Below are 12,062 nucleotides of genomic sequence, written 5' to 3'. Positions count from 1 at the left end.
TATATATATATATATATATATATATATATACTGTATATCCATCCATCCATCTTCATCCGTTTATCCGGTATCTGGTTGCGGGGATATATATATCTATATATAGATATATATATCTATATATATCTATATATATATACTGCAATCCTAAACTCATCATTTCTTGTTCTGTTTCCTGAACTTCTTTTAAATACAGTACTTGTTAGAGTGTGTTAATTCTGTTTTGTCTTCTTAGTGACACACATTGTATACACTTAACCCAAACGTATCCCCAGGCTGCGCTGCACTCCAGACTGTATGATTGTTAGCAGAGGTCTCACACTATCCTCTCATAATTCAGCACAAAGCATCTTTGTCATACTTTATCTCCCAAGGACATAAAGTCAGGAGACACTTTGTTTCTCTCAAAGATATAAAGGTGATTCAGCCCCTCTATACTACACAGTATGCTTGTTGAGGTTTTGCTTGCTTACAGTATTTACCATCCAGGCATAAATACGCAAACACATGAACCACAGACATATGAGTTGATATCTCTTGCCAAACAGAATTCCCTAACTGCCCTTCATCATGATACACAAGCAATGGACAGAAAATTCCTGTATAAGCATCTTTGTAGGTTCATGAAGATCTCTCAATGGCCCGTGAGGTGCTTTTTTGGAGAGGCAAAATGTCCTCGACTTGTGTAGTAGCTGTAGAGAGGCAGTTGCTGTGGACACTTGTGCCTAAATGATAACTCTTGAATGTAGCATTATCTGCTTCGGGGGTTAGAGGTGTTTTGGAGACTCATATGAGTAGTCAGATGGTTCTTCTTGGTCAAATGCTCATTAACAAAACCCCAGCCAATTGCAAGTTATGAATGAAACCTTTATTGCCCCTAGGGGAGTTTGCTTTCACAAAAAGCCTACATACATGACAGCATGTATTATAACAGAACAAAAGTTATCTTGAGAGTGTCCCTTTTAGCACCAAAGTGACATATTGTCTTTATAATTTGAATGGCCATAAGCCAACATTGGCTGTTCATCTTTTTTGTCTTCTATGTTCTTTTGGAAACTTCATAAAATACATTGTGGAACATTTACTTATAGCACTAATTTGAACGTTTGTGTGCTTGAAAAAAAGTAGATTAGAAGTAGATTATGCTCCCATCTGTAAATAGACAAAGGATCTGCTATGGATAACGGGTGGTGGTGGGTGTGGGTTTTGACAGAAAATGACGAAGTTGAACAAGCTGTCCTGTCAAAAATATATTTAAACTGTTCTTTACTTGTGTAATGGTATTGTAGTGTGTGTTATTTGTTTGCTTGAGGAATTTATTTGAAAGCCGCACATCCTGTCACATTTCATTGGCTTTCAGTTGGACTGAATGTGTTATCACATTGATCTGCTGTGCTATTTGAGACATTTTAGTGGCAGTGGAACTAAACATGAACAGTTAGATAATATTTATGGGGACTATAAAGAGTTCACAACAGTTCCAGTTAGTGTATGATGCACAGAAGTGCATGAACATAATACAACTGTAGCAAGCAATCTCAATTGAGCAGGGGCCATAACATTACACTGGCAGTCTGTAATTAGTTCACAATGCTTTGACCAAGTAAGCGAGCATTTGCAACAGGAAAAAAACGAGTGGTGAATTAATAGAATGCCATTTTACAGCGTTTGCATATTTTTAAACTGTCCCTGGAGGTGAGCTTGAAATCAAAACTGAAGTTGTGAAGGAAGAATCACTACTCTGTGTTGTAGGTGAAGAGCCAGTTCAAAGTACAGGAAGACGTTTCATGTTGAAATTGTTAGGACAACCGGGTTTAAATGTAATTTGTAATCATCATCAGACATTTAGACATTGGTGGGGACATTATGTTACACCATATAATTTCAGTTAAGGGAGAGGGAAGGAACAAAAAAAAAAAGTTGTTTAAAAATCTTTGCTCAACTTGTCCACAGCCAACAGCTCGTTGGTGTTTTTTATCGACTGCTATAAAGCCAAATCAATTAAATTTTGAGACAATGAGGTGTTTTCTGCTGTGTCTCCTGAAATGTGTGTGAATTAGGTGCATTAGTTACCTTACCTGTTAATTGCTTCACAACTTTATAGACAAAACATTCAATTGTTATAAGAGACACAGCGCGCTAAATTACTCAAATTTAATCCAAAGCGTCCGTCACCATTCAGTCACCTAAAAGAATACTTTTTAATTGTGCCGATCAAAGGGAACCAAGACACAATCAATCGAGGTTTAATTTAATTTATTTTTCAGAAAAGTCTGAGTTGTTGACTTATGTGAGTTGCCGCTGTAAATTGTTTTGTCAGAGGAGTGAAATTAACGTGCTGTGTCTTTATTGAACACACCTTGAAATTATCACTTGTCAGATTAACACTTCATCTCTTGATTATTGCTTAAAATTTCCCAGCGTGCTCGCCACACATTTACATTGTGTACTAAATTACGTTAGATCACATATCCGGACCATACTATTAAAGCATGATTTCTAGTAGTTTATATGCTAATGCACTTGGGCTAAATGGATGATTGAAATTAATAATTACAATGTTGGACAGCGATGGTTAAGCAGCAGAGATTTCAAACAAACTCATAAATTACTATTAATCAGGTGTAACACAAAAACACTCTTGATCTGCATCAGATTCATGGAAGTGCTGTATGCACATGCATGGACATGAGCTCTTCACAATGCCCCGTGGCCCTTTTGTCTACTTATTTAAATGTATCAAGAGCCTTGAATATATGCTTGTAGTGTGTGTTGTAAGCAGTATTTGCATATTCAGGATGTATATTATTCACATGGCTGATACAGCTTTCATAAACATGCCTCTTATGTCGGTTCTCAATCCCATCCCCCATCCTCACCATTTTACCCCCCACCCCCTCCCACACGCCCTCCGCCCCCTTTGATTAACCAATGTCCAATTCCACGCAGCGTATTTCATGAGCTTGCCACCATATACAGGCAGCTGATTAACCTGGAGTCTGGCTTGTGAAGTTGCAACCCTCATCTCCCTGTCTTCATTTTTTTTTTTTTTTGCCCCCCTCTTCCCCCACCCCTCCTCCATCTTTGTTGTGGTGGCAGCAGCAGAGCATGCATTGCATTGGCGGTCTGAAGCATTGTGTCTGATTTCCAGCAGACAAACTGACCTCTGGGGATTTATTGACAGCAAACTCCACAGAGGCAGACACAGAGCTGGGAGCGTGGAGAGGCAGGGGCGGAGGGTGTTGGGGAAGGTTTGTAAGGAAGGAGGGAGGGAGGGAAGAAGAGGAGGGGGCACAGACGGAGAGACAGACGGAAGAAAAGACGGAGAGTGCGTTTCAACGTGATGAAACAGGAAACAGGTAGAGGCAGGCACACAGAGAAAGGGATCAATATGAGGAGGGAAAAGACACACCCCAAATTTAGTTGAATTCAAAAATTTGTTTTTTGGTGGAGCGTTAGGAAATGAAAGAAAATGGCTGCCTCCTACAAGGATCTAATTAATTTTGAAGGATCATCAGCCCCTTTAGTCCAAGGCAGGGTACAGGAGGGAGGGAGGGGAGGGAGGGAGACAGACCCCTGGGCTGATTAGAATTCACTGCAGGTAGGCGCTGGCTGCTGCTCACCCACTGTGTCACGGCTAAAATGGAATCACTGTTGTGAGTGGCAGTCTGGGCAACTGAAGCCTGCTTCCCTTGGCCTGCTCCTTTGTTGCCAGCATTCACCTCACTTTACCCCTTAGGCAGGTGGATTTACATGTCTTGATGGGCATAGGAAGCCAGATAGGGAACATATATGTATTTGCATTGTCTAACAGTAGGCACACAAAAAAGGCCCATGGCACCAGAATACACCAGTTACATCTCAAGCTAACCACTGCCGGAAAAGAAAAAAAGGTCAATTATTTGCCACTGCTATGGATTCAAGCATTTTGGCTCCTGTTTGTGTGCAAGTGTAGGCTTTAACGGGATATATTTGTTGGTTTTCATTTTGACTGAGCCAATTCTTTAGGGCAAGGCTTACACCTACAGTTGGGTTTATGGTTTTAGTTAGATCTAGTTTGTATGTTAGATATTAGAAAAAGGCTCATGTTTGGAGTTCAGACTTATATTGAGGTCAGATCTATGATAAAAGGACCAACGATTACAGTTAGAGTTAGGTTCACAGCTAGATTTAGTAGTTTAATTTTAGATTTAGGGGTTAAGGATTTCATTGTAAAATATATTTTCTGTCCTAAGACGGAAGAACTAACCGTGTGTGTGTGTGTGTGTGTGTGTGTGTGTGTGTGTGTGTTTCATTGCCAAAGAATGATTCGTCTTAGTATCGAGTGATCACCCTTTGCTGCTCAACACGCTATTACTTGTCTATATCTAATCATCAGATTTGTTAGTTGACAAAGACATTTTAAGAAAATAAGAACACGTCTCGCAGTCAGCTGTGCACGTAGCTGTTTTAGTTTTTACACTTTAACCCCTCAACTTTGGTTTTCTCCCAAATATTCTGCCTCTCCGTACTGAACTATAGAAAAAATAATCATCTTAATTGACCATTTTGGAGTTCTAATATGTAGCAGTTACCTTGACACCCCTGTGAAAACTTTCCTTAAAATCACATACTTTTCATCTGTAGATTTCACCTCAAGTGGAAGGTGTGTTCTCTGAAAGTACTTGGGATTTGTAAAAGAATAATGAGTGTCAGCATTAACGTGCAGGTCTGGTCAATTCCAAGCCTCGTTCTGTTCATTTAGCAACACACTGTTGTTTGTTAAAGGAATTATTCTTTGACTTTTGTTAATAATTCGAATATTTTTTGTATGCATTGTGTTTAATAATGCTCACACTGTTTACTTAGCTGTGAAATGGAAATGTAGTCAGAGGACCATGTCGTTTTATTACGTCCGGTGACTAGGAACTAGGCATTTCGTAGACTGGACGGAAACACCATGTAAGTGTGAACTAATGTATATGTCAAGGTCACCAGTGGGGGAAAAAATACCGTTTTCTTGTAAGACATAGAGGAGTGTTGCTTGAGGACTTTTGTCCAATGATAATAGAGTATTGTAGAGAGACTATTTCCCATAGGATAAGGGTAGATTTGTTTTTGGCTTTATTCCAGTCAGAACGGATTTCTTTTGTTCTGGGACAGTATACAATCAATGTGCACAAACCTCTCTGTGGGAGTTACTGGTGAGACCTTGATACCTTTTCTCTGTAACTTCCCTGTAGTTAAATACATACACTTTTGCAATATATCAATTTAACCATATCTGTGTTCTCTTTACTTCTGTGTTTGTATATTGAGTCCTAAAGTGCATCGCTTGAGAGGTTAAAAAATCTCCATAACATGTTACTGCCATTTCACAGAGAACATTTGATGTTTGTGTTGTAGCCAATGTGAAAGCTACGAAACATGTTTACCGTTTTCAAAAAAACATATTTAAGAGTGTCAGATTACACTTGCAATCCCGATCCAAACTCCAGTAATAGAAAGATTCACATCCCAACACGTGGAGTAATTTCCGGATTAAAGCTTTGTTGGTTGAGATGTTTGAAAGTACTTTGACCTGTATGGGACACATAAGAGATACATTGTAAAAGCAGTTTCCTCTGGTTCAATTAATTTTTTTTCAGCCTGTGTGACCTTAAATGATTCCATTATATGTGGCTTTAATGTGGTCGGTTTGCTTATCACATGCTTAATATTGTTGAATGCCTGTCTTGTGTTTTTCAGTGAATGCCTTGTCTGTTTACCTAATGTGTGACTTGCTTTCTATTATTGCAACTTCTAACATCGGCTCTATGTCTCTATTGGACATTGTCTTGTTCATTTTTTGGGATTTGAAAATGAAAGAGTACACACATATGTTCACACACACACGCACACACACACAAACACACACACACACACACACACACAAACACACACACACACACACACACCAACTGTCTGTGTGAGACCTTTTCTAAAATATTTAACCTGGGTCAAAAAATTAGAATTCTGAATGAATTTAAATTTTTTTTTTCTTTGTAAGGGTGTGGTTTTGTTACTCTGCGGCTCAGATAACTGCTGAGAGAAGAACTGACTCTAATACCAATATTATTTATAACCTTTGATTTGTAATTGGTGGTCATGATGCACACAGGAACGTCCATTTGTCTTGTTTTAAAAACTCTTTACACATCTGTTGCAGCGTGTCAGTGGAAGACATTTTTTTTACTGTGGCTCCCGGTTCATTAAGGGAGTGGCAATATCGACGAGGCAGTATGTGGCATTAAGATTTGTCTTTGTCTTTTCTCTCCCCCTCCAAACACTGTGGCAGAGCAACACATGGTTTGGACAGAGAGGACTGACAGCCTTGCCTAGCACCTGGCCTCTGATCAGCCATCTCCACCAGCAAACTAAAGCTTGACCTGCACTTCATCACCAGCCACACAAGCATCTTCGGAAAAAAACGTCATCTAACTGTGAGTACTGGACTGCTTCAGTTTTTATTTTTTCCCTTTACGTGTAACTTAGCTGGAAAGAGCATTAATACTTTATACTAACACTATTGCACTGCTTCTGCAGTACATTTTAGCTTAATTCTAGTCTTTTACTATCAAATATGGTTTTATTGTTAGTACCACTGCTCCATTTATTTCTATCCGGTGTATAACTGCATTCCATAATATAAACCATTTCTCTACATGTTCAGGTTCAGGTTTTTATTCCGTATATACAGTAGTTATGTGTTGATTCTGACATTCCATCACCAATGTGTTTTCATAATATATTCATTGACAAAATATAAATGATATAACGTTTTTTTTTACATGGATTTGTACAGTTTCCAAGTTTAAATGAGGACATTTATCTTAGGTTGAAGAAAAGGGCTGTGTGTAGTAATTATTTAAATAAGGTCAATCACTTTAATTAAATTATACTCACGCATGTTTATATGCTAAATAAATTAAGTCTACAAAAATGATGGAAACCCCCAATTTGCATAATTCTTACACTTACTACTGCTTTAGTTTAGATTTTCAATTCTTTTCACATCTAACTGGGGAGAAAATCATCTTGAGTTATCTTACACAGTGATCACCCAGATCACATCTAGTGTATTCCTAGGATAGTTAGGAAGCGCCATCACAGTGAACACATGGCTAACAAAAGAGGCCTGTTGTCATCTAAGCCCAGTGCACCACCTAACGGTGGTTGGAGGAATTTCAGGAATACACATAGAGAGAGAGAAACTTGTAGTAATTAGATGGGAACCATCTTAATTGTCCTTCACCTCTTCAATGTGGAATTTTGAATCCACCATTCAAGAGACAAATTTTGAAAAGATTTGATTCTCATTTTAAAATTATGAGACTGGATTGAGAAAAACAAATATTAGAATTACCATAGCTTTATTACCATTTTAAATATATCTTTTTATAACAAGAATCAATATTACTTATCATATATTTAATTGATTGTAGTACTGTGACATGGTTGTGTATTCTAATATAAAGACAAATATCTCCTTGCATGCAAAAGAGCTTCTTTTTGTGATACATTTGCCCGTAAATTTTCTATTACATAGTGCATATTTAATTATTAAATTACAATTTCTCCTAATATATCACTAATACTGTAAATCAACAAAATAATGTAAATATACTGTACTGTTATATAAGTTAGTTTTTGTAAAACAAAATATTTTATGTATATGGGTGTATTTAATCCAGTTGAATGATGTTGGGATTGTGTGCGTCAAGAGTTTTTTTTAAATCAGGTGTGTTGCTTCCTGCTTGCAGGTGACATCAGTTGCAAGGGGATGACCGAGCGCATTCATAACATCAATCTCCACAACTTCAGCAATTCTGTACTTGAGACCCTCAATGAGCAACGCAACCGTGGGCACTTCTGTGACGTGACTGTTAGGATCCATGGAAGTATGCTGCGAGCTCACCGGTGCGTGCTGGCTGCTGGAAGCCCCTTCTTTCAGGACAAGCTGCTCTTGGGCTACAGCGACATTGAGATCCCTTCTGTGGTCTCAGTGCAATCCATCCAAAAGCTGATTGACTTTATGTACAGTGGGATTCTGCGAGTATCTCAGTCAGAGGCCCTGCAGATCCTTACTGCTGCCAGCATCCTACAGATCAAGACCGTCATAGATGAGTGTACCCGCATTGTGTCCCAGAATGTGGGCCTGGCTGGGCCGGGGGGGTTCCCTGTTATACCAGGAGACTCTGGTCAGGAAACGCCCCGTGGCACGCCAGAGTCTGGCACCTCTGGGCCCAGCAGCGATGCAGAGTCAGGTTATATGCAAGCAACATCACAAAGCATGGACCGTGCATACACGTCACTGTACTCATACCCTGGCCTCACTCTGCAGAACGGCACCCGTGAGCGCCCCTTGTACATTAACCCTATGTCGATCAATTGCGATCCGACTCTCAGCACTCAGAAGGACCAGCAATCTCAAGATCCACCCTGGATGAACCGCATCCAGGAGAGATCTCAGCAGGTCGACCGCTTCATCTCCACAGCAGAGTCCACCCACTGCCGCAAGCAACCCCGACCGGTACGCATACAAACAGGAGGGATGCACATAAAGCAGGAGGCCGAAGATGAGTACAGCTGCTACGATAATTTGGACTGCCAAGATGACACTGACCATACTGAGGGTGTGGAGAGTGAATCCAAGGTTGAAAGTTTTGACTCAGGTGTGAGCTCCTCCATCAGTACTGAGCCAGATGCTATGGAGCAGCAGCCGTACCTGGTGGGCTTTAGCCGAGACGGGGGCGGGGACGGTCATCCTGGTGAAGGAGGTCCAGTGCATATAGAGGTCAATGACTCATCCCCAGAGCAAGTGCAAGACACAGACGACGGGGACACATCCCACAGCACTAGTGACAGTAGCATGATGCAGCCCCTGCCAAACTCAGTCATGTCCCAGTCCCTGCCATGTGCTCCGCACTACATGCGCCAGGCAGAATCACACACCAGCAATCTGAGGATGCCGCTCACCGTGACCAGCAATTCCCAAGTGATGGGCACTGCTGGAAGCACCTTCCTGCCCACAATCTTTCCTACACAGCCGGCTAGAGACAACAAGAATTTCCTTTACCTTCCTGGCCAGCAGCAACCACAATTTGTGGCTGTGCCGCCCCCTGCTATGCCGTCATTCCCAAACCCCATGTCGGTACAGCAAGCGCCAACTCAGCAGCAGCAGGTTGTAGGAGGAATTGGTCCGGGGGAAAAGAAGCCCTACGAATGCACTCTCTGCAGTAAAACCTTTACTGCTAAACAGAACTACGTCAAACACATGTTTGTCCATACTGGTAAGTCCACTTTTATTATTGGTAGAAAATGTTTTTTTTAATGTTAGTAAGCTTTGATGAATTGTTGTAATATCGATCTAGTTAATGTAGGTAGGAGTTTGAGGTTGTAGTTTGTTCACACTGAGAAAGTGACAAAATGAATACTTACTGTAAAACGGTGAAGATTAGTCCATAAAACATATATAGTATCAGTATGTTAGCTGTGTTTTTAGACAGGAAAAAGTATAAAACACAGCCTCAAAAAAAGTCATTAGTTCACAGTTGACTAATATCTTTTGTTATCATTTGTATCTGACTACCAGTGCCAAAAGACTTCCCATGCGGCACATCATTATACTGTGCACTGCTTTTCTCTAGCACTGGAAGGCTTATCAATCATAAACTGTAGAAATCATCATCACAGAAAGAATTAGATATCACATAATTAGATGATCTCCTAAAAATTGCCTACTCAAATAGCCATTCATACTCATTAGAATCCATTGCGTGTTAAGAACCACCTGTGACTGCTACTTCAAACCACATGTCCCAGTTTTACTCACACAATTAGATTGATGACATATTGTGAAGGAAAGTAACTGATCAATCAATCCCATGAGACAAAATCGTAATGTCTCATGGCAATCAATGATGGATTACCTTTTCTCAAATATATTATTCAAAAACAAGCAGGGTGTCAGTATGATTTAGCTGTCCCTGGGATTACCATGCCATACCATTCCTTTCTTATACAGCATCAGTTGTTTTTATCTCAGTAAAAAGAAAAGTAATCAAGAAGGTATTTTTGGCAAATTAAATATATTACATCTTCACAAGGCACAGTCATTGCAAAAGAATAAAAACTCCAAAAAATATGGATTTCTACATAATACACACCAAAAAAGCTAGAAGACGACAGACACACCAATGTATCATACACATGTACAGCAGAGGTATTGTGGCGGAAATCAAAAAAGGAGACTTAAGAGACAGCTTTCAATTGTATGACCTATTTTATTGCAAATATAATAGCAAAAGAGCAAAGACAGTAAATATACCTGTTCTAGTATGTGTGTTAGCTCATGCTTCCGATCTGTCACTGATCTGAACAGGTTGTGAAAAAGATGAAGAAACAAAAGTGATAAAGTAAAAGAATAAATTATTGGCCTCATTAAATAAAAACAGTTAGCTACACATTAATTCACTCAGATAGACAGGACTTTATTAACTTGCATGATGCAATGTGCCTGTTTGCACTGTTGTCAGTCTCTTTATCTACCTGTTAGTTTTAGGTAATTATTAATATGTTAATATTTTACAGCCAATAATTTCAGCAGACACAATAATGTAAAATGAACTTACGTCTTAACAAATTGTCAAAAATACCAAATAGATGCATAAATCATTTGGTTTGTGATCTTATGGGAATTAACATTAGTGTGTGTTTTTTGAATTAATCCTCGTAGCTCTACCTTTCTGTGTCTTTAAATCACTTTTTCCATTTTTTATAAACTATCAATATCAATACATTAATAATGCCATTAATGAATCAGAGCTACACTATAGGAATTACTTTCTCAAAAACTTGCAGCATACAGCACATAGAACCGGCATTATTTATATTATATCAATACAAATACCGGTTTAAATAATTCCAGCCTGAGGTATGCTCCTGTACTGGAAAAGTGACACTTGTGGCTTCAGGCTTCAAATGTTGTTATTCATTATTTGAAAACCTAATCTTCAAAATGTGCCTCTTATTTTTTCCCCTAAATGCTTTTGTCTTGCATGTACATCCAGGTGAGAAGCCTCATCAGTGCAGCATCTGCTGGCGCTCGTTCTCCCTGAAGGATTACTTAATCAAACACATGGTGACACACACAGGGGTGCGGGCCTACCAGTGCAGTATCTGCAACAAGCGTTTCACCCAGAAGAGCTCTCTCAATGTCCACATGCGGCTGCACCGTGGAGAGAAGTCCTATGAGTGCTACATCTGCAAGAAGAAGTTCTCACACAAGACCCTGCTGGAGAGGCACATGGCCCTGCACAGCACAGGCAGCGCCATCACAGGGCTGTCGGGGAGCGCAGGTACCCCGGGCCCAGTCTCCATTCCCATGCCTATGGTTGTCCCTGAGCCTGGAGCTGGAGTGGTGGCCCTCGCCATGCCAGTGAGCGGAGGTGCTGGTGTAGGGGTTGGGGTTGGAACAGGAGTGGGTGTAGCTGCAGAAGCGAGCTGCCAAGAAGGGACCACCTACGTGTGCTCCGTCTGCCCTGCCAAGTTCGACCAAATGGAGCACTTCAATGACCACATGCGAATGCATGTCTCCGATGGATAAGTACTAATAGATAAACTTCTTTCAAAAAGAATGACAAATAAAATGGCACTAGATTTTCCTTTTCTTATTTTGAGGTATGAAGAGTAATGAGTATAGACACTGGCACATTAAGTTTCCCAAAAGATTTTTTTTTTTTTTTCTGTTATTCTAAAAGAAAAAAAAGATGGTGGCCTTAAGGCTTAGTAGTTTGATATTGATCTACTGGATGGATCCTAACTACAGGCCTCTAAATGTATGCTTTCCTAAAATACTGATTTATGTGTTGAACACTACCGAAAGGCCTACGAAAGAATCATATACACACAAACACACCTTTAGCGTAGATATGTCTGAATGAATATACATGTGCATATATGTTTGAGAGTTTGTGTATTTGCATGTGTCTGTCTGTTTGTCTGTGTGTGTTTGTCTGTGTGTGTGTATGTGTGTGTGTGTGTGT

General features: G+C 39.9%; 1 protein-coding gene and 1 long non-coding RNA gene across 2 annotated transcripts in view; both read left to right on the top strand.

Moving 5' to 3' along the window:
- LOC116700341 (uncharacterized) overlaps positions 1-12,062 on the top strand; it is a 273,867-nt gene that overhangs the window by 155,349 nt on the left and 106,456 nt on the right. The gene's annotated exons all lie outside the window — the stretch shown is intronic.
- The window catches only part of zbtb20 (zinc finger and BTB domain containing 20), a 26,711-nt gene that overhangs the window by 9,581 nt on the left and 5,068 nt on the right, over positions 1-12,062 (top strand). Inside the window, exons 2-4 of the mRNA XM_032533430.1 lie at positions 6,314-6,458; positions 7,779-9,308; positions 11,088-12,062. The exon at positions 11,088-12,062 is cut by the window's right edge and continues 5,068 nt beyond it. Coding sequence (XP_032389321.1) covers positions 7,799-9,308; positions 11,088-11,623 — 2,046 coding nt within the window. The 5' untranslated portion in view covers positions 6,314-6,458; positions 7,779-7,798 and the 3' untranslated portion in view covers positions 11,624-12,062. The remainder of the gene's footprint in view (positions 1-6,313; positions 6,459-7,778; positions 9,309-11,087) is intronic.

This window comes from Etheostoma spectabile, chromosome 13 (assembly GCF_008692095.1).
Source record: "Etheostoma spectabile isolate EspeVRDwgs_2016 chromosome 13, UIUC_Espe_1.0, whole genome shotgun sequence".
Lineage (NCBI taxonomy): Eukaryota > Metazoa > Chordata > Actinopteri > Perciformes > Percidae > Etheostoma > Etheostoma spectabile.
This window is presented reverse-complemented; position numbering and strand designations above follow the sequence as displayed.